This window comes from Ylistrum balloti, unplaced genomic scaffold (assembly GCF_031769215.1).
Source record: "Ylistrum balloti isolate Yb309-2 unplaced genomic scaffold, AGI_CSIRO_Ybal_v1 Utg369850, whole genome shotgun sequence".
Classification (NCBI taxonomy): domain Eukaryota; kingdom Metazoa; phylum Mollusca; class Bivalvia; order Pectinida; family Pectinidae; genus Ylistrum; species Ylistrum balloti.
The window spans coordinates 4,132,786-4,156,031 of record NW_026782003.1 but is presented as its reverse complement, the minus strand read 5'-3'; the positions used below and the strand labels follow the sequence as shown (position 1 = coordinate 4,156,031).

Genomic DNA, 23,246 nt, shown 5'->3' with positions numbered 1-23,246 from the left:
AACTTTTTCCAGTCAGGAGATTTTAACCAATCAGAACAGAATTATATTTAATATCCTGTTGATCTTATTAAATGATACAATGATATGATACAGGGCAAAATACAAAACGGTCTATGAGCTATCATAGCAATCCCCTATAAACATAACCAAGTATGTCTTGTATTCATGTGGCATAAAATTGGCAATACTTTTAAACTATTGACATGTGTCTCTAGTGTAGGAAAATGTAAAAACACTGACTCAAGCACCTAGCTGTCAGCTAAATTTGCTTTTCCTTAAATATTACCACATTGCTTTTAGGAAGTGTCTGTTTTATTTCACACACAACATATATATATATTTATATAGATATCGGCACTTTTTCTATCACTATAGTTTGTGATAGATTTGCTTTTTGCTGTCTGTCTCTGTAGATTGTAGAGAACTTGTAGATTTATAAAACACACTGTACAACCATATATAACCTAGATTGTGTGTTTGATAAAAAAGTTTTTTTTTTCTTTCATATCAAATAAAAATTAAGATTTAAATGAATGATGGAATATATTCATTTTTTTATTTATTTTTATAAATGATATTAGATTTTCAATTCAAGATTCTCAGTTTTTTTTCTTGACTGATAAAATATATATATAGATAAGGTAAAACAAATATTAATTACAATATAACTTTTATTACATTGATACTCTGAAAGTTTGACTGGTTTTCAGATTCTAGTTAGAATGATATCAGTTACTTTTCTTTAAAACATTTTGATAAATGATGATTTGGTAACAATTGGAATAACTCTGGTGATAAAAAAGACATCTACACACTGTCTACTGACAATGGTATACACTAAGACGTGTCGGTTATACGTTTCCTGTTTCATCCATAGGGTGGCTTCATAACGATCAGTCTGTCACATTGCCTTCCACATCCGTCCAACCAACCATCCATGTTCGTCCAACCGTCCATGTGTAACCATCCATGTTCGTCCAACCGTCCATGTGTAACCATCCACAAGCTTCCTCTGTTTATGTGGGAGTCCGTTCCTGGATCTTGTTAATGTTTGTCAAACTGGATAAACACGATTCATGTGTGATGTTGCTTTATAAGTGGTAAAGTTTCCTTGGCTGTGCTCAGTATTGTGCAGCGTTTAGGAACATTGTTCTGTTGTTCTTTGTAAAATTGTAGCAGACATTTGTTTGACTGGGACAGAAACAGATAATTGTCCAACGCTCTTCGTAATTTTTATAAGGTCACCTGAGACAAAGTCTCATTGTGACCTATTGTGATCGCCTTTTGTCCGATGTTGTGTCTCATATGATATGCATCCTATGTCGAGCATTGTAAGTTTTCAACTTTTGGATTTCTTCTGGAAATCTCTTGAACAGATTTCAGTGAAATTTAGAAAAAAATCCTTCCATGGCCAGAGGTGCACCAAAATTGTAAATTATATGGTCCCCACTCCCTAGGGGTCTGAGGATTCAAACTTCAGAAATCTTCTTCCCAAGACACAGATAAGGTAGATCCAAATACTCTTTTTGGGTGAAAATATCCTAAGGTGCTTCATACAAATGATGAATTTCAAGACCCTACAGGGTCTCACATAACCTTCTTGAGATGAGCTAAATTTTACTATAGTTTATATAGGAAAATTACGTTTTTAGCATAATTTGTTTATCTTATATTTAGTTCAGACTAAGTTAAAATTATTTGTATGAGAGTTTGACAATTTATACATATTGATCATGGCTGACCCCCAGGGGCTGGTGGACCGAGTCAAAAAGGGTCAAATTGGCTCAATGTTTAAAGATCTTCTCAATACCCAAACCAAATACTGTTCATGAATAGAAGAGTTTATGTAGGAAGATTACATTTTTGAGTATAATTTCTCTGAATTCAAATGTGGTTTGAAACCTTAGCATGAGATAGCAGTTAATATTATGCACAGTTTATATTTGTGTTACGTGTACAAAATAGCTCAAGCTACTTTGCCTTTTTAACAAGATTATATCTATGACATGTTAAAGAAGCATTGTAACTCAGGTGACGTTAAGGCCCTTGGGCCTCTTGTTGTTGCACAGATGTTCTTTGAAGAGTTCAGTTTGTCAGTGTTCTTGTTTGTGATTTGATCTTTCTAACCTTTTTAAATATTACATAAAATTTGTATTATTATTCTATAGACCTATTAATTTTACTGAAATTATTTGTCTTCTTATGTACACATTAAATGTTTGTTCACAAAAAAAAAAAATTAAACTGAAAAACATATAAAATGATGCAATGAAAAAATAGCAACTTAAACATGTCTTAAAACTTGAGGGTATATTTAATGTAAACATTTTGAGGTTCAAGTATCTCAGGATTTGAGTTTATATCATGTGTCACATATAAGAGGTTACAGAACAGTGAATCAATATGTGTATGATTCAAAGCTACCTGGTAGTAAAGATATGTGTATGATATAGAAATTAATGGATAAAGGTTTGTTAGTTTGCTGGGTGGTAATTTTGGATGGAGTATCCTTGTAAAGCTGGTGACTATTGCTCTGAACAGCATAAGGGAGGCCTGCTATAAGGTATCCTGAGTATTTGGGGTAAAAGTTGAGTTTCTTGCCCAAGGGCACAAGAAATAACAGAATATCTTGTGATCTCAACTTTTTAAGATATGCATGTAGAGTATGACGTGAAGGAGAGGGGAGGGTTATCAAAATTGGTCAAATTAGAAACCTGATGTTCAGAGATAGTTACAAATTTGTCTACAATGAGCATTAATTATTACAATTTGTATTCTATATTTTCATGTTTATACCATGTTGTATAGTAGATAATTATCTTTTGTGTAGCTTATGTCTGTAAATTAATTCTGATGATCAAGCTGTCTATTTCGTTGTCCTGAATTGTGTTTTTTGTCTTTTGTACCTGTAGATTGATGTTGTTAATGATGTATAATTAACTGTATGGATAATCATGCTGATAAATAAATCATTATTGACAGTTCAAACAAATAATTCTTATTTTCTTTTCGAGACATTATCTTACAGCTAACATGTAACCATAGGACGTAACACTGTAGTATATGATATTGATGGTGGATACTACAAAGTGTATCCATGATACACACGGATACATGTACTCCATAATTTTAATGATGGATACACCAAGATGTTCATGGAATAATTTACATTCCGTATAAAATCTAAAAGTTTCTTCTTTAAATCTGAGTTAACCAGAGATGTTACATATTATTTCTGATGTCTAGGCTACATAGGAATTACCTCAGCATGATACCTATTTATACCTGATATATATTCACATATTGACATGCAAAAATAATTACAGCTTTGTGTAATTTCTACTTGATATTGCCAGTATTCAGATAAGCTTGTAGATTATGTAAAGCCAACCACTAAAAGTTTACAAAACACCAACGGAGAGACTTTCAGAACATTTTCTGTGTGACAAAGCATGAAAAGAAAATCCTGAGTTTTGTCAATGGAAATAATTCTACGGTGTCAAGGCTGCAGCTTATTGAATGCTGAGATGTTAGACAAACTGTAGATTTTATTTTTTTTGACAAATTTTATTTACATAATAGATAATTACTGATAAATCTCCATGATTTTTGAGCTTGAATTTAGTCTTCATACAATTATGCTGTCTGTATAGGGTGTTGTTCCACGGTAAAACCTCATATTTATTTTGTCATGATCAGTGTCTTGGAACTAAAGACCGCGTGTCATTTTTGTCCTTTTTCATGGAGTGATAAATTGGTCTTGAGATGTGAATTGAGAAAATGGGGGTATTGTACATATATCATAAAGGGAATAATTTTCTATCATTTTGTTTTAACTACCATATTCACAATATCTCTTCAATACTTATAAAAATAACAATATCATATATAAAAGTTCTGAGATAGACAACACACAGCAGGACATAGGTCAGAACAGCAGGCTTCCATAGGAGAAAATCAACATGAGGTTATTTGTATTCAAGTTCTTAACATCTTAAAATCGGATCAAACTAGATAATATCTTGAATTTTCTATTGAGCATGAAGAATGAAGTGAACAGCCAAGCTACCTGTATTGAAGGTCAAAGAGGAATATCTAGTCACAAGCATTCATATATATATATTATACATATCGTACAGAGAAAATCTGCTCAGCTCGTTTAACATGTACTTCACTTTACTGGGCTTTTAACATTCAGAACATGGATTGTAAACATTTCAATCCTATTTGTTATCGGAAGTTTGTTGTCATGGTGCTGTCGGGTTCCTTCTGCTATGTTGATCAATCTGAAAGTGAGGACATAGTGAAGGAGAGAGCTTTATTATAAATTATCAGTGATGTCCAGATATAGGTAGAAATCACTGCCAATTACAAGTGAAGCCTTAACAGTTCTGAAAAAGATTTGTCAACTTGATGCCTCAAGATGAAAAATTATCAAACACAATATTATTTATTGTGATACTTCACTGGTAATAAGGTTTACTGGTTTAAAATTTGTTTTCATATTTATTATAATGGTTATACATAAAACTTCAGTTCGTTGAAGCTGTATTAGAAATCATATCAGTTGAACTGGTTTTGATTAAGCTGCTCATCCATTGTACAAGATAATATTGACTTTAAATTGTACTGTCAGTTCAAGTGTTAAGCGATTTTCATCACCATGGTAACTAATACAGCCATATTTACATAGAAAGTCCATAATATCAAATGTAATCTACTAGTTTGATACTGTTTTTGTTTCATAAGACCTGCTCAATCTGTATGTATTTGTATATGAATATGTATTTGGATGTGTCTATGACATTAAAAGTACACAACACTTCATTCTATTTGGCTTACATTAATTGTTTTTACACAATTCTTGTAAATCTTAGAAGAATTTTCAGTGACAAATATATTATTCATTTTAACACCTGCTGTTTTAAATGTGGAAGATATGAAATGCTTCTTTAGTTATTCCCTAAAGAATATTCTTGATCACAAAGTGATGATTTAGCCTGTTAATAGAGGTAAATTGTAGACTGTCTGGTTTATATCACATCTGTTAATGTCACATACTTATTGATCCTATCTCAGTCATTTATGGTAATGATTTCTAATAAGGATGTCACCTGTATCAGACTTATTGTATATGCAAATGACACTGCACTCTGTTTTATTATGATATAAAGTTTATAAAGAAACATGACTGAATGATTGTTACAATAATACAAATTAGAGTATGCCTGATTTGTGCAGATAATGATATCTGCTTGTATAGTCTGATTTAATTACATCTGTGTGTATTCATGATTAAAGAGGAAATTTTGTATTTCAGTGCTGGATTTGTGATATTCTACGATTTTGTACTGAATCTGGAGCCAAGTGTGTCAGCATGTCGACTCATTGTGGGTCTTCACAGTACCTCCCAGGCCATGGGGGAGCCCACTGTTCTACCTACCGTTTACTGTGAGCCCGCCACAAGAGCTACCTACATGCAGAATGTGTCAAATGCTGTGATAGGGGCACGACAGCCTGTACCCAAGTATGTATACAACACAACTGAAATACTGTACCTGATATTTTGTATAGCCAGTGAAGAGTGTTGATCAATAGGAAGAAATGACAAAACTATAGGCAGAGATAACAGAGTTATCTCCCTTAGCCTGAACATAATCATAACTTTCTTATTACCAATATTTTTTGCTTTATTTGCATAAAATTGGAGTAGATGTCAGCCTGTGTTATTAAAAATATGTGAATATATTCAGTTTTCTATATATAAAAGCATTTGGTTGTTGTAGATGTCCACCAAGCTCAGACCTGGGTATAGTTGTGGAGTTACAGCTGTCTGGAGGACCAGCATCTGAATATGACAGACATAGTCTCATCACTCGTGCGTGGGTTAAAATCCCCATATTTGACAATGACCAGAGGCTAATGGCTGGAAAGTTCCGTATACCCTTCCGAAATGTCCCAATCAAACCATTCTTCCATGCTAGTCAGCTACAGACCCTCCAAAAGGTAGGCGATGTTTATACACACTAACCAGTAACTGTCTGATACTGACGGAATGTTCCTTTGTGCTTAGAGAGAATAGATGACCCTACCCTTTTTTAACATATGAACAAGGAATTGAATTCTGGTTGCTTAAGTGAAAGGTGTGTTACCACAGGCCATCTGTACTCTCTGTGTACTTGGATCAAGGTGTCTGATGTCTCTTTGTAGATTTTTTCTGTATTATGTAATATATCTAAATGATCTAATTGATTCCTTGATGTAAATTTTAACAGGTATCAGTTTTGGATAGCTTTGAGTTGGTGAAGGGGTTTATGCTGTGCTATCATATCAGTATGGGGACTACATTATTACCACCTGATTGACTTTCAATTTGTTGGAGAGGTTTGTTAGTTCTATGTAGATATTACCCTGCCTTATCAGATGATGGACTGTTTTTGGACTGTTTTGAAGGGCAGAATTGTCCTTCACCTATGATCCGTCCATCTTTCATCCGTCTGTCTTTTATCAGTTCTTGTTATCACTGTTTCTCAAGAAGTATGTACATGTAGTGGATCTTTCTCAAATTCCATATGTATGATTTTAAAAATTGAAGTTTGTCATTTCTATTTCTTGAGATGTAGATCTCCTCATCTCCTTGTATGGGTTTAGTTTTTGACTGATCAGGAAAAAACAAAATGGCTGATGGTTGGCCATTTTTTAACTTTGAAGTTGAAATTTGTTTTTACTATTTTATGAGAAGTACTAGATGAATCTTTCTTAAATGCTATATGTAGGTTCAGCTGGGCTCTTAGTTTTACAAGATCAGTTTTAGTCAGAAACACAAAAAGGCTGACAGGCAGCCATCTTGGATTTTGACAACTTTAAAACGTTTTTACTTTTTCTCGAAAAGTACTGGTCAGATCATTCTCCAATTCAGTGTGTAGGTTCTCCTTTATACTCAGTTGTGCATTGGCAATCCTGAGACTGACTATAATAACAATATGGCTGACAGGCAGCCATCTTGGATTCAGACTGTTATACATGTAGTTATATGAGTTCTAGAGGAATCTTTCTCAGGTTTAATGTTGGGTTCCTCTTGAACTTTAGTTGAGTATATTTGATTTTTGCATGGGTTAGCAGGAACATAAAAAAGGGAAAAGAACTTATAGAATAAAGATCATAGACTGGTTGACACCAAGATCCCTATAGAATCTCTTGATTGTTATATCATTTCAGTATTGGGACTATAAGCTATGTGTTCTATCTATTGGTTTATCATTTCAGTATGGAGACTGTAACTATGTTCTATTTATGGGTTTATCATTTCAGTATGGAGACTGTGAGCTATATTACCGCCTGGTTAACATGCGAGACATGGAGATTCAGTCGATGAACCAGATATCAGCCAACAACCAAAACCAGTACCGAGCACCAAATGTATGTCTGTGTACTTCTATCTCACTAAAAAATGTAGATCTCTCTTAACATGTGTGTAATGCTGCATTGAAAAATCATCATATAATAGTTCTTCCAGTTTTATTAAGAATCTGAAATGAATATGAAAGATAAATGTATGAAGTATGAAATCTGACTTTTAATGCTGTAGAGAGACTCTCGTTTATACATAGACTATTTTTGGCAGATATGATTTGACAAGAAATAGTATACCAAAGCAATGGTCTTTTTAGATAAATATCTAAAAACATACATCAAATAGGCATTTATACATGTAAAAACATTGTAATATTTATTTACTAACTCTAGTTTTCATAAGTGTAAGCTGTTAAAGTCTTAATTAGCTTTTAAAATTTTGACTTAGCTTTTGTTTTTTTGAATTAGCTTTGTTTAACCTTCACGTGTATATTTTGATTAGTTCACTTGCTGTAATATTCTCTGTAGCATGTTTGTTTAGATCTCTTTGCTTCATTGTACAGGTGTGTATTCAATTTTTTTCAGATTCCTCAACCGCCCCCGAACCATAAACCATTTACTCCACAAATTCTCCCTCCTCCTCCCCCCTCTGCCTCTATCCCTGGGTCTGCAGGAGAGGGCAATCATTACAGGTAGGATCACTGCTCACTATTACACTACGCATGCTGGTTACGTAATTTAATTGTTAAGTTTTTTTACTGATGAGATTAATATGATATATATTTTTGTCCCTAGTTTTAACACTATGATTAAGATAGTCTACACCTTAATTCAAATCTCTATTGGTGAATTTGATGCATGGGTTAGAACAGCAAAATTAGTCAGGATACAGTACTTAAGTGTGATAGAAAGTTGGAGAATTTGAGGAACCTAGGTTATTAAATCGAAACCAGGTAAATTATCTGTAGATTAATGCTTTAAGGGACAGCTAAAAACCAGTGTCATGTACACCCCAGAAAGCTGATCCTATCTCACCTTTGTGTGGCTTGCTTGCATCTCTTTAACACAACTTGAAGGCATGTCACAGGATACTCCATCCAGCGACTCTACGAATCATTATATAATTGCTGCAGATGATATTGTGTAGGGGAGGAGGAGATAATTGTTTGTAGATGTAGAGTAAGTTACGGGATCTCACAGAGCACTGCTACCTTCTACCTATTTAAGACTTGACTTTTATAATCTCTAACACTAACGGACTAAAGTGATATTTAGATATTAGTATTTAACATGACCTTAGATACTGACAACATTTCTGTATAAGTATCGATCAAAGTTAGAATTTTACTCTTGATATATAGAAAGAAAACAAAATTGTTTTGACTAACAAATTTCAACATTTTATGTACAGGGAAGTTAGTTGTGTAATTTGGTTCAGGAAAGAAATTATGGAGGTCAGCAGTTAAGAGGTACATGCACATGTTATATAAAATTTCATATAAATTTTCTAATCGATACATTAAAAAAAGATTGATATATATATCTTATGGAATGTGCATTGGTTGTAAAGTAATTCCATTCCTTGAAATTGTGGCCCAATTTTTAAACTTCTTGCTTTTGTTTCCACAGCTCTAGTGTTAAACATAGTACTGCTATCAGGTATTAGTTTTCCCTCATTGTTCTTTATCAGGTGTTATGTGCCCCTGAATGTCCAGAGTTTCTCACAGTTGTCCCTTTGTGGCCTGAGTTTCCCTCCTGATGGTTATCCCTCTGATGTCAGGGTGTCCCTCTTCACAGATCTCCCTTTGATGTCAGAGTGTCACTCCTCACTGCCCTCCCCTTTATGTCAGAATGTCCCTCCACATAGTTCTCCCTTCGTGTCAGAGTGTCCCTCCTCACTGCCCTCCCCTTTATGTCAGAATGTCCCTCCACATAGTTCTCCCTTCGTGTCGGAGTGTCCCTACTCACATTTCTCCTTTTGATGTCAGAGTGTCTCTTATCATGGTTTTCCTTCTAATGTCTACGTGTCCCTGTGTCAATCCTCATCACTGCCCTCCCCTTTATGTCAGAATGTCCCTCCACATAGTTCTCCCTTCGTGTCAGAATGTTCCTCCACATAGTTCTCCCTTCGTGTCGGAGTGTGCTTACTCACATTTCTCCTTTTGAAGTCACAGTGTCTCTTGTCATGGTTTTCCTTCTGATGTCTACGTGTCCCTGAATCCTCATAGTTCTCCAGTTCTCTTTATCATGCTGGAGTGTCCCTCCTCATGGTCCTCCCTCTGATGTCAGGGTATCTTTCCTCACTGCTCCCACTCTTTGATGTCATAGTGTCATCACCCACCCTATCACTGTCTTCTCTCTGATGTCAGTATCCATCCTCACTGTTTTCCCTTTGATGTCAGAGTGTTCGTTCTCAGGGTTCTCCATCTGATATGCGTATACCTGTTCATTGTCCTCACTCAGATGTCAGAGTGTTCGTTCTCAGGGTTCTCCATCTGATATGCGTATCCCTGTTCATCGTCCTCACTCAGATGTCAGAGTGTTCGTTCTCAGGGTTCTCCATCTGATATGCGTATCCCTGTTCATCATCCTCACTCAGATGTCAGAGTGTTCGTTCTCAGGGTTCTCCATCTGATATGCGTATCCCTGTTCATTGTCCTCACTCAGATGTCAGAGTGTTCGTTCTCAGGGTTCTCCATCTGATATGTGTGTCCCTTTTCATCGTCCTCACTCGGATGTCAGAGTGTCCCTCCTCACTGTTTTCCCTTTGATGTCAGAGTGTTCGTTCTCAGGGTTCTCCATCTGATATGCGTATACCTGTTCATCGTCCTCACTCAGATGTCAGAGTGTTCGTTCTCAGGGTTCTCCATCTGATATGTGTGTCCCTGTTCATCGTCCTCACTCAGATGTCAGAGTGTCCCTACTCACTGTTTTCCCTTTGATGTCAGAGTGTCCCTCCTTACTGTCCTCACTCAGATGTCAGAGTGTCCCTACTCACTGTTTTCCCTTTGATGTCAGAGTGTTCGTTCTCAGGGTTCTCCATCTGATATGCGTATCCCTGTTCATTGTCCTCTACATGATAATGTCAACTCTTGAATGACTTTTTGTGATACTAAACAACTCACAATATACATCTAAATCAGGAGGAAGGTTTTGTGGATTCAAGTTTTTCTTTCTCTGTTTTTTTTAAATGCTAAAGGATATAAGTTATGTCTTATCACATCTTTGTGTATCACAAAAGTTCTGACTTCTAAGTCACATAGTGTTCTAAATTTTCCAAATATTTCTATTACTAGCTATGGTATGTGATAAGAATGACTGCAGTAACTGACTTGTCCAAAGTACTGTGTAAGATATCAGACAGCCACAATGGTTGGTAGCGACTAGGCATTTTTGTCATTTTGAAAAGTGTGAAAAAAAGAAAACATATATTCTGTAGCAATTTTTTTGTAAAAGCAGTGTAGAGAATTTGAGATCTTAAACACATACAGCATGTCTTCTATTCAGTTATATATTAAAAACAATTATCTATTTGTTAGAAAGAGGATATTATTACATTTTTTGTAAACAAAGGATATGTTTATCATTAAAATTGTGACAGAGCTTTCAAACGATCTGATTCCATTTTGCTGTATCCATATGAAACATTTGGTTGTATCAATGCATTGATTTTATTTGTCTAAATTAATTTTTTGGTGAAAATGTGATTTTAAAAATTGATGGAAAGCTGTGACAGTTAAGTTTACATTTGTCATTGTAATGTTATTTCAGCAGCCGCCAGGGACAGCGCTTACCTACTATACGCAACGTCCCCCTCCAGCCACAGGATACAACAATCGGATTCCAGGTTGACCGTATTAAGCATGCGGAACAGGGGGAGGGCAAAATGAGACTAACTGCTTATTATGCTTCTACTGGAAAGGTGAGTTCATGAATGAAAATATTAATGTGAGAATATTTTTAAAAATTCATCCCTGCTTTACTGTAGTACACAGGTAGCAAATTCTCCTTACTTAACAATAGTACTGGTTGGAAATTCTCCCTTCTTACCTATCTTATTGTAAATTCTCCCTACTTTACTATATAGTTGTAAATTCTCCCTACTTAACTATATTGTTGTAAATTCTCCCTACTTTACTATTTTAAGGTTGTAAATTCTCCTTACTTTACTATATTGTTATTGATTTTAACTACTTTAATAGTGTGCAGATTGTAAATTCTCCCTACTTTACTATATTGTTGTAAATTCTCCCTACTTTACTATACTATTGGTTGTAAATTCTCCCTACTTTACTATTTTAAGGTTTAAATTTTCCTTGCTTTACTATATCGTTATTAATTTTCGCTACTTTAAAAGAGTGCAGATTGTAAATTCTCCCTACTTTACTCTATTGCTGGTCGTAAATTTTCCTTTCTTTACTATGTTGTTGTATATTTTCGCTATTATAATGAAGTGCATATTGTAAATTCTCCCTACTTTACTATGTTGTATATTTTCACTATTATAATGTAGGGTGGATTTTAAATTCTCCCTACATGACTACACTACAGGTTGTAATTTCTCACTACATTACTGTATTACAGGTTGTACAATCTTCTGCTGGTCCTGTTACATGTAGTACTACTGCTGTCAGGTCTAACTTCAAACATGGCTACCATGTCTTCGGCCAACAGGAGGCCACTTTTAGTGACATCGAGATGCAGGGAGATATGATACTCATGGCACGCTTCTATTTACGCAAACGACAACAAGATGATAATGACGACTATTTGATACAGGACAATGCTCAGGAAGCAACACTTTATGACAATGAAACTCTTGTAGCTTGGGGAGCCATTCCCATTGTGCTCTCCAATGATCCACGTATGTGATATGCAACTTTTATATTGATAAAGGATCTCTGGTCCTGAAAAATCCTAAAAAAATCCAAACCTTTACTCAGTAACAAAGAAAAATGTTATGAGACCATAATTTAATTACAAATTTATTGTGTAGATAATTTTGTAAATTGAGTTTTTGGTAATTTTCAATTCATTTAAATTTCTTCAACTTAGGGAGGATTCTGTTTTTCTTGGCCCTATTAGTTGATGTCCCTATCGTATTGCTGTATAAATGAAGTACTCTCTCAGATAACTCACTGTACTGAGGTAGTTGTTTTCATAATGATGAAAATGTAGAATTATTATATTAACCTTTTACTTGCAGACATCACATCTAGATCTAGAAGGAACTTTAACCCAGGCACTATGAATATTAATACTGGGACACACACAATGAAAATGTACTATCCTCCCGTGGCGGAGGTCGGCCAAATACCGTTTGAGGACTTCCCTACCAACCGTGATTGGAAACGCTATGGAAGGAGTACTCTTAGGATACACATCTTCCAGGGTGAGCCGCGCCCTGGATCTCTCACCCCTAGTGAAAACTCTGATGATGGAGAGGATATTCTTCCGGAGGTAAGATTATCCCAATAGGAAAACTTAATGAATAGAGAGGATGTCCTTCTTGGAGTAGGTTAAATTAAAATTTCACAGATGGTGTCCTTCCTTAGTCAAGATTATCCTCAAATGGAAACATGATTAATAGAGAGGGTACCTTTGTCAAGGTAAAGTTATCCAAAATGAAAACTTTATCAATAGAGAGAATGTCCTTCTCAAGGTTTAGTTGTGATATGTGAAATCATAATAGAAGTGAAAATACAAAGTTAGGTTAGAAAGGGCAGAAAAGTTTTTCCATTAGAAAGAAGTGAATAGATTTATGAATTGTTAACATACGGACAATTTTCTGTATGTAAATTTTGTCATGACACTGGTCTGAAACCTCTACATATTGTTCTGTCTCCCTTAGTATGCCTGGCTGCCCCTGGAGAGAAAGGCCCCTCCTAAGGATCCCTTCCTCAGGGGAGATGGATTTGACGTGTATATAGATGGAGGAAGGTATTTTCCAGACTCTGTCAGCTTCACAAAGGTAGGTTAAAGGTCGCAATCATTAATACTTATGGCCCTATGGTTCTCTGATATTGTACGACTTAAACAACGGTTGTGAGGAAAGTACTCTGCAGATAAGATATCCTAATTCAAAATTTGGTCCTCATTATGGACTTATGCCTCATTCTGTGGTCAGTTTTGCCTGTTATTGGTGATAGACAGAGTTCATTATCATTTCCTTAAAGTCTGAGTGCTGTGATTTGGACTTGATATCTTTACTTTTGCTCTGAAGACTTAATTTTCAGACACTGATTGTTTATATTGAGATAAATGACGGCTATATATGTTATACTTGTAGGTGGCTGGTCGACTGCTGGACAGGAAGTATGAGGTCCATGGTCGTGATATAAGTACCGCAGTCAAACTGGACAGTGATATACATAGCCCAGTGTATGAGGACAAGACCGAGTTCAGAGAGAGTAACATTCCCCCGTCAGCCACGCTTCTACTCAAGGTACAATATCTATATCACAGTCCCTCATCAACATCCCTCCATCAGTCACACTTCTACTCAAGGTACAATATCTATATCACAGTCCACATCAACATCCCTTCATCAGCCACACTTCTACTCAAGGTACAATATTTATATCACAGTTACACTCCAACGTTGCATATGAGGATTAACAAATTTCTGGTTCAAACATATTGCCAGGGACTTGTGTTAAGATTGTGTAACAAATAAAGATAAATAGAAATTGCCATTATGACTTCCTTATTTATCCTCCACAGCTGCTTAATTTTAATATTATATTATCTTATTTATTCATATGATGTGTTTTTTCACCAGATCTATACTGTAGACAACTTCTACAAGGGACTAACTGTGGTTGGATACTCCACACTCAACATCTTTGTAGAGTCTGGAACCGAGAGACAGCCTGCCATAGACAAACCAGGACTACAGGTACCTTTAAACATTTGTATACTAGAGACCTCGGATAACTCTTGTAATGTCTGAAGTATTGTATCTCAACTAACGTCTGAAACGACAGGAGGTATTAAATATCAGACAACTTTTACTGCAGTCAGTGTCAATTAATTACTTCGCTTAAGAGTTTATCAAATGATTTTCAAAGTTATGAATAGACAGTATCCTTCTATTCCTAACACAGAGAGCTATCAATTCAATGATGTTATCATGTTTTTAATGCAGTATCCAATATTTCTAGGTTTCTCTTAATGAGGGAGCTCACCAGTTACGCCTGTACAGTCAGGGACCTAATGGAGTTGACCCCCTTACTGAATCGTGTTTGAGAGACGCGGGGATTAGGGTTGTCCCCTGTGCATCACTGCTGGTCAGGATCACTAGGGTACCCAAGGGACCCAATGGCCATGCCCTTGAGGTAGGATTAAGTAACTTGAAAACAGAGAGATGAATTCAGGTCATTAACCACAGAATAAGAGCTTGGAAAAGACTGTATAGTTAATAGGAATCGTTGATTAAAGGTGGTATGTTAATAAGTACACTGAAAAGTTTCACTTTTCGTTAATAGTCGTTATTACAGATTACAGTCTGGAAAATACAGTATTTATGGTGCTGTAATAGTGATGTAATATTGTCAGAAAGTCAGAAATCACTTTACAAGTGATACAGTGAATGATAAACATTATCATTGATTGGTTGACTCTGTGTTATCTGTAGGCCTCCAAGGTCCCACAGGCAGACTGGTTACGACTAGGCCTCTGGCAGCCCCGTCCCAAGTACACGGACCGTATCTACTACTCCAGTAAGTGCATGCCATCCAAGGGGGAGAGCAAACTGTTCCACTCCATGATGCGGCGACCACCCATGGCTAACAGGGATGCTGTGGCGAGGATGGCCCAGGCAAAGGAGAGCTTCTTCAGGAGTGACAAAAACATTGAAGAGTTCATAAGGGTAGATAATTTGGTCCAGTTATCAATTGTACTTACAGTCATCACATGAAAGAAATAATAAAAAAATAAATAACATCATATTCCCTATTTTAGTTGTCTTCTGGCACAACAGAGACAGACATATTGTAATGCTCCAAATGGGAATGTAAACATATCCTTGTCTTTATTTTTTTTATGTAAAAAAGGTAGCTAGGTCTTATTATACTGTTCAAAACCAAATGTAATGAGTTACAGTTGATTTGAATTTGTAGAATTAAAAAATAATATATAAGATGATGATATCTGAAAAAAATTGTGCAGTTTCAGTTTCAAAGATGTCCACAAGAGCATCACTATCATGCCATGTACTTTGATACAAACAGTATAAACAAATCAAATAAATGATTTCTCAGAAATTTTTTTCTGCAAAATGCATTTTTAAGATTATTGGAAACCTGCAGATAAATGTTATTGCTGGTTGATATTACAAACACAATTTCTGACGTGTTTTTATTTCCAGAACAAGCTTACCAAGTCTGTAGACCAGAAACCTCTAGATCAGGACTTGAACTTTATAGCCACCTACAGCCCTCGACAAGGCTTGAAGGTAAAGCTACCCATTCTGACACATAAATTGCTTTAAGATAAAATTTTACTTTGTTATTGCATATTCAAAAAGATGCATTATAATTCTACTTATTACTGTTTGTGCATTAACACAAACATTTCTACCATAAATGTCATCAAAATATTTTTTTAATTTCAACAAAGTCTGGAGCTAATAATTTGAGTTATGTTATACAGATAGCAGTGGACAGTGCTGCCAACCTTCCTTGGTCCAACTTTACCCATGCCCATGTGTGCCTTAACCCTCCAGGAGCCTTTTATCTGGTAAGTTCATGAATGTAGCTCAACGGTGTTAAAACCTCAGGGAATCTCCAAGCTAAAAGATAGGTTCAGACATGCCAACTTGAACTGTCTGAACTCTCCAGAAGCTTTAAGCTTCTAGAATGTTCTCATATGGTAAAATACATACCCTGCTGGGATTCTGCTACTGGCAATGGAACGAACATTGACTTCTGTTTAAATCATCCCAAGAGGCCTGATAGGTCAGACATTTCAACCTGACCTTTTTACATTTAGGAGTATTCTCTATAACAAGTCAATTTCCTCATGACCACTTTGTCTGAACCTATAGAACCTTCTTACTAGAGCTTCCCAGCATTTAATGTCTGTCCATGTGTCCAGGCCCTTTAGTTCACCTCAATAAACATGAGCAGAGCTTTGCCATAACCCTATTTTCAGTGTCTAGGTTTGGTTCAGATGAATGGTTCAGGTCAGTTTTCAAGTAGTTACGTTAAACATCATTTCAGCTTTCATTGCTAATGCTTCTAAGGATACTTAGCACATGTTATGTTGAGGAGGCAAGAGGATCATATTTTGTGTTTTATATTACAGGGAGCACCTCATGCCACTTATGACAAACTCACATTCACCGAGATGCTTGATCTGAACAGTACCAACTCCTCACCTGCCTGGAAAGATGGATTCAAGGTACAATTATTGCTTGCCTGGAAGTGAAGATATTAATTTTAGTCAAAATGTACAGAATGTTCATTCACAAACACATGACAGATTCCCTACAACAGGTACACAACATTGCTGCCCTGATAAAACAGACAGAACTGAATACAATGCAGCTGTTTCATTATGACATACTTTCATGTTCCTGTCTCAATACATATCTGTAGAAAATGAAAACATGGAAACAAAAGAAAAAAAGTTTGGGGGATATTGTTTCAAATAAGATCGAGTTTTAATTCGATTTAAATTTCATTTTATTGGCAGCATTTTCCACGTCGGTCCTTCCATCGTTACCTGACACACATCATCCATCTACAGGAGGTGTCTGTCACTGTAGCCAGAGAGAACTATAAGTACGGACTCATAGAACAGGTGAGTAACACAGGTCTATCTATGTCTGTCACCGTAGCCAGAGAGAACTATAAGTACGGACTCACAGAACAGGTGAGTAACACAGGTCTATCCATGTCTGTCACAGTAGCCAGAGAGAACTATAAGTACGGACATAGAACAGGTGAGTAACACAGGTCTATCTATGTCTGTCACTGTAGCCAGAGAGAACTATAAGTACGGACTCATAGAACAGGTGAGTAACACAGGTCTATCTATGTCTGTCACTGTAGCCAGAGAGAACTATAAGTACGGACTCATAGAACAGGTGAGTAACACAGGTCTATCTATGTCTGTCACTGTAGCCAGAGAGAACTATAAGTACGGACTCATAGAACAGGTGAGTAACACAGGTCTATCTATGTCTGTCACTGTAGCCAGAGAGAACTATAAGTATGGACTCATAGAACAGGTGAGTAACACAGGTCTATCTATGTCTGTCACTGTAGCCAAAGAGAACTATAAGTACGGACTCATAGAACAGGTGAGTAACACAGGTCTATCTATGTCTGTCACTGTAGCCAGAGAGAACTATAAGTACGGACTCATAGAACAGGTGAGTAACACAGGTCTATCCATGTCTGTCACAGTAGCCAGAGAGAACTATAAGTACGGACATAGAACAGGTGAGTAACACAGGTCTATCTATGTCTGTCAATGTAGCCAGAGAAAGCTATAAGTACGGACATAGAACAGGTGAGTAACACAGGTCTATCTATGTCTGTCACAGTAGCCAGAGAAAACTACAAGTACGGACTCATAGAACAGGTGAGTAACACAGGTCTATCCATGTCTGTCAATGTAGCCAGAGAGAACTATAAGTACGGACATAGAACAGGTGAGTAACACAGGTCTATCTATGTCTGTCACTGTAGCCAGAGAAAGCTATAAGTACGGACATAGAACAGGTGAGTAACACAGGTCTATCTATGTCTGTCACTGTAGCCAGAGAAAGCTATAAGTACGGACATAGAACAGGTGAGTAACACAGGTCTATCTATGTCTGTCACAGTAGCCAGAGGTACTGACTCATAGAACAGGTGAGTAACACAGGTCTATCTATGTCTGTCACAGTAGCCAGAGAAAGCTATAAGTACGGACATAGAACAGGTGAGTAACACAGGTCTATCTATGTCTGTCACAGTAGCCAGAGAAAGCTATAAGTACGGACATAGAACAGGTGAGTAACACAGGTCTATCTATGTCTGTCACAGTAGCCAGAGAAAGCTATAAGTACGGACATAGAACAGGTGAGTAACACAGGTCTATCTATGTCTGTCACAGTAGCCAGAGGTACTGACTCATAGAACAGGTGAGTAACACAGGCCTATCTATGTCTGTCACTGTAGCCAGAGAAAGCTATAAGTACGGACTCATAGAACAGGTGAGTAACACAGGTCTATCTATGTCTGTCACTGTAGCCAGAGGTACTGACTCATAGAACAGGTGAGTAACACAGGTCTATCCATGTCTGTCACTGTAGCCAGAGAAAGCTATAAGTACGGACTCATAGAACAGGTGAGTAACACAGGCCTATCTATGTCTGTCACTGTAGCCAGAGGTACTGACTCATAGAACAGGTGAGTAACACAGGTCTATCCATGTCTGTCACTGTAGCCAGAGAAAGCTATAAGTACGGACATAGAACAGGTGAGTAACACAGGCCTATCTATGTCTGTCACTGTAGCCAGAGAAAGCTATAAGTACAGACTCATAGAACAGGTGAGTAACACAGGTCTATCTATGTCTGTCACAGTAGCCAGAGGTACTGACTCATAGAACAGGTGAGTAACACAGGTCTATCTATGTCTGTCACAGTAGCCAGAGGTACTGACTCATAGAACAGGTGAGTAACACAGGTCTATCTATGTCTGTCACAGTAGCCAGAGGTACTGACTCATAGAACAGGTGAGTAACACAGGTCTATCTATGTCTGTCACAGTAGCCAGAGGTACTGACTCATAGAACAGGTGAGTAACACAGGTCTATCTATGTCTGTCACAGTAGCCAGAGGTACTGACTCATAGAACAGGTGAGTAACACAGGTCTATCTATGTCTGTCACAGTAGCCAGAGGTACTGACTCATAGAACAGGTGAGTAACACAGGTCTATCTATGTCTGTCACAGTAGCCAGAGGTACTGACTCATAGAACAGGTGAGTAACACAGGTCTATCTATGTCTGTCACAGTAGCCAGAGGTACTGACTCATAGAACAGGTGAGTAACACAGGTCTATCTATGTCTGTCACAGTAGCCAGAGGTACTGACTCATAGAACAGGTGAGTAACACAGGTCTATCTATGTCTGTCACAGTAGCCAGAGAGAACTATAAGTACGGACTCATAGAACAGGTGAGTAACACAGGTCTATCTATGTCTGTCACTGTAGCCAGAGAGAACTATAAGTACGGACTCATAGAACAGGTGAGTAACACAGGTCTATCTATGTCTGTCACTGTAGCCAGAGAGAACTATAAGTACGGACATAGAACAGGTGAGTAACACAGGTCTATCTATGTCTGTCACTGTAGCCAGAGAGAACTATAAGTATGGACTCATAGAACAGGTGAGTAACACAGGTCTATCTATGTCTGTCACTGTAGCCAGAGAGAACTATAAGTACGGACATAGAACAGGTGAGTAACACAGGTCTATCTATGTCTGTCACTGTAGCCAGAGAAAGCTATAAGTACGGACATAGAACAGGTGAGTAACACAGGTCTATCTATGTCTGTCACAGTAGCCAGAGAAAGCTATAAATACGGACATAGAACAGGTGAGTAACACAGGTCTATCCATGTCTGTCACAGTAGCCAGAGAAAGCTATAAGTACGGACATAGAACAGGTGAGTAATATACGCCTTTCCATGTCTGCTACTTTCAGAGAAAACTATCTTTTTTAAACTGACAGTGGGTTTCTTCCTGGACAAATCCTTCTGAAGAAACAACAAGCTTAGTATGTTGTGAAATATTTCAAACAACTTATTCTTGACAAGTTTTATGAATGACATGCAGGTGTCAGATTTGACCCTGGATTACTGTCATGTTGTTTATGATGCTTATAAAATGTAATCTGGATTCTCCTTTAGGCATGGACGGCTGTACAGGCATTCACAGACAGGTACGCCTACACCAGTATCTTCCAGCTCCCCCTGTACCAAGGCTCCCCCACACCTCAAATGCTTAAACAGCTGGCTAGGGAACCATGTCAAGAGTGGATGGAGCGAAACCTCCGCAGCAGGGCTGTGAGTAGAGAACCATACTGATATTTCGCTGTCATTACCAACCATATGTATCTCAAATCAAATGAACTTGAAAGTTCAATATACAGTCATTTGTTTTTAGCTTTATCTTTATCTAAAGACCTTTTCTTTTTAAAAAAGACATGAATACTAGGATTGAGGAGGAATTACATTTGTTTTTCAATTAATTGTGTAAATATGAAATCTTTATAATAGGCTGTAGATACTTTGGGGTAATCTTAATTTTGCAGAATACAAGAAGAATAATTAGTATTGCTAGGAAAGGATTGAAAAAAAAAATCAAATTCAGTTCAAATATTTAAAAGTTTTAATTTTGTTTATATTCACAGATCCACCTAGTGGATGGAGCATCTGTGTTTGTCCGTCTTTCTGATGCCAGGAGAGATGATGAGTTACCAGGGGACATAGCGGGCAATAAACTAGTTAGTGACTTCATCATTTGTCTTATGAAGATATTCATCATGGCTGTTTTTCACAGACAATATTAATTTTAATAAAAATGTGCTTTTTAAGATTATAAAATTGTGTCGTAACACCTATCATATGTACATGAATTATGTTAAGATTTATTACATTATTTGCTGTAAATTGTGTGTAATACTTCAAGTCTGATGTTACATGCCTGTAATGCTACAGGTTGAGTTTGCTGTAATATGCCTGTAAGAATGCTAAAGTTAACTGTTACTTTACATGTTACAGTTTGTGACTTACATGTAAAATTACAAGTTCACTGTAACATTGCTGTAATACAAGTTGAGTTTGCTGTAACATGCCTGTAATGCCACAAGTTCTTGCTGTTATTTGCCTGTAATGCTACAAGTTCTTGCTGTTATTTGCCTGTAATGCTACACGTTCTTGCTGTTATTTGCCTGTAATGCTACAAGATCTTGCTGTTATTTGCCTGTAATGCTACATATTAAGCTTGCTGTAACTTGTCTGCTGTAGGTTGAGGTCAATACAGACTATATTCCCTCGGGATTGGAAGAGGCATACAATAAAGAGAAGCCAGGAAAAGTCCTCGGTTCACTTGTCCCTACCGGCAAGACTCCGGAAGCTTTTGTAGATGGACTGGCTCTTAAGTTCAAAAATGTAAGTTTTTTCTCTCAAATCTGTACATCAGAGTCCTGGCTAAATAACACTGTAATCTTACAGTTTGATGATGATTTATCTTCAAACTATCATAACAATGTGTCATGTGTCACTTCATACCGTTTACTATTGCGGAAAATTGAACTTTCTGTCGGTAATATTGAATACACATTTTCGTAATGTTGATGAACTGCTTTTCAGATATAACATGTGTATATTAATTTTTTCTAGTTGGTCTACAAGCTGTATGAAGATAATGGTCCATGATCTTTAGAGACTGAAGAAGATGATTAATAACTGATGTGTAAACTCCTACCAGCATTCTGATCCTCCAGATATCAGACAGTAAACTTCCGTGTGTCCATTCTACAGTTGTTCAATAATGAGTTGTCTATCCTTTATAATGTGTTTTATTTATTAAGATATCAGAAAATGATCCTTGTGTTTATTTTACAGCCATTCTTTAACTTGGGATACCTGATACTGAAATTTGTTCTCTGCATCTGTTTATCAGGACTTTGTATAAATGTTTTGATACCCAAAATGTGATGTGATTTATGTGTCCGTTGTACACAAATTGATAAAAGTTGCGTTGTATTGAGGAATGCCAGTCCTCAAGGTTTACTGATCCAGTGTAATATTGGTATGGTTCCTGTCGCAGAAATATTCTCCGAGAACAGGTTAACATTAGGAAATGTTACAATGGTGTCAGAGTGATTTCCCTCCTGATCTAAATGGTGTTACACTGTAACAAAACGGAGCCAACATATCTGTGGATAGTGACTGTTATTTACTCAGAATTGTGTTATTTACATTTAATATTGAATTATTAAATATCTTTTATATTTATATGACATGAAATATTGCCAAATAGTTCTTCCAAAATTGTATCTGTAAGATATCGGGAGAAGTTACAAAATGTAACTTATAACTTTGGTGCCATAGAACAAACAGTGCGATATGTTTACGGAGTTGTAAACTTGATTTCCTGAAATCCTGTCCCATTAGTTTTGGGATTCTATTTATACAGTTATCTGGTATGTATATGTGTATATATGAAAATATATTTTGAAAATACATTCAGATATAAACATAAATCTGACTGGAAAACTTATATGCGATGATTTTAGTTTTCCAGGCAGGAAAGTTTAAATATAGTAAATTAAAATTTAAAAATCAATTTCACTTTTATTTAATCAAAATTTTTAATGTTTTGTATCGAATGAGAATGATGATGATTTTAAGTAGTTGTTTGCGTACATTGAAGGACTAAGATGAAGATTGTTCAACCTTTCCAGCTATTTTAATTATATTGATTTATTATTTATAAATAATCACCATGATTATCATGTCGTCCTTGTGTATGATATATATGATGCATTTTCTCAAGATCATGAACCTCACTTAGCAATATGAAGTGTTCATATTTTAAAGAATGTCTTTCATCCCAGAAGAGTAGTTAGATTCTAGTGTTCAAATCCGTCCAGTATTTCCCGTTTTAGATATACACTCCCACATTTTATATTTAGTTATTAGAAGTGATACAAATAAGGAGTTTATCTATATATGTACGTACTACTCGTTTAAAACTTCCTAGGTTTTGCATCTTAGGTGGCAGTCAGAGATTCTTATTGGCTGAAACATTTAATGTTTTATGTCATTAGACACGACATGACTGACATTGTCCTTACTTTGTGATCATTAAGAATAGCTGTCTCC

At 36.4% G+C, this 23,246-nt stretch overlaps 1 protein-coding gene across 1 annotated transcript in view; it reads left to right on the top strand.

Moving 5' to 3' along the window:
* Positions 1 to 21,815, top strand: part of LOC132545629 (uncharacterized) — a 56,231-nt gene extending 34,416 nt beyond the window's left edge. Inside the window, exons 15-35 of the mRNA XM_060209327.1 lie at positions 5,321 to 5,527; positions 5,787 to 6,006; positions 7,312 to 7,419; positions 7,939 to 8,045; positions 8,983 to 9,012; positions 11,125 to 11,275; positions 11,938 to 12,217; positions 12,560 to 12,813; positions 13,205 to 13,324; positions 13,643 to 13,798; positions 14,135 to 14,251; positions 14,517 to 14,690; positions 14,990 to 15,223; positions 15,722 to 15,808; positions 16,006 to 16,092; positions 16,660 to 16,755; positions 17,050 to 17,157; positions 20,265 to 20,420; positions 20,768 to 20,860; positions 21,384 to 21,527; positions 21,759 to 21,815. Of these exons, the coding sequence (XP_060065310.1) occupies positions 5,321 to 5,527; positions 5,787 to 6,006; positions 7,312 to 7,419; positions 7,939 to 8,045; positions 8,983 to 9,012; positions 11,125 to 11,275; positions 11,938 to 12,217; positions 12,560 to 12,813; positions 13,205 to 13,324; positions 13,643 to 13,798; positions 14,135 to 14,251; positions 14,517 to 14,690; positions 14,990 to 15,223; positions 15,722 to 15,808; positions 16,006 to 16,092; positions 16,660 to 16,755; positions 17,050 to 17,157; positions 20,265 to 20,420; positions 20,768 to 20,860; positions 21,384 to 21,527; positions 21,759 to 21,794 (2,965 nt within the window). The 3' untranslated portion in view covers positions 21,795 to 21,815. The remainder of the gene's footprint in view (positions 1 to 5,320; positions 5,528 to 5,786; positions 6,007 to 7,311; positions 7,420 to 7,938; positions 8,046 to 8,982; positions 9,013 to 11,124; positions 11,276 to 11,937; positions 12,218 to 12,559; positions 12,814 to 13,204; positions 13,325 to 13,642; positions 13,799 to 14,134; positions 14,252 to 14,516; positions 14,691 to 14,989; positions 15,224 to 15,721; positions 15,809 to 16,005; positions 16,093 to 16,659; positions 16,756 to 17,049; positions 17,158 to 20,264; positions 20,421 to 20,767; positions 20,861 to 21,383; positions 21,528 to 21,758) is intronic.
* Positions 21,816 to 23,246: the final 1,431 nt, after the last annotated feature.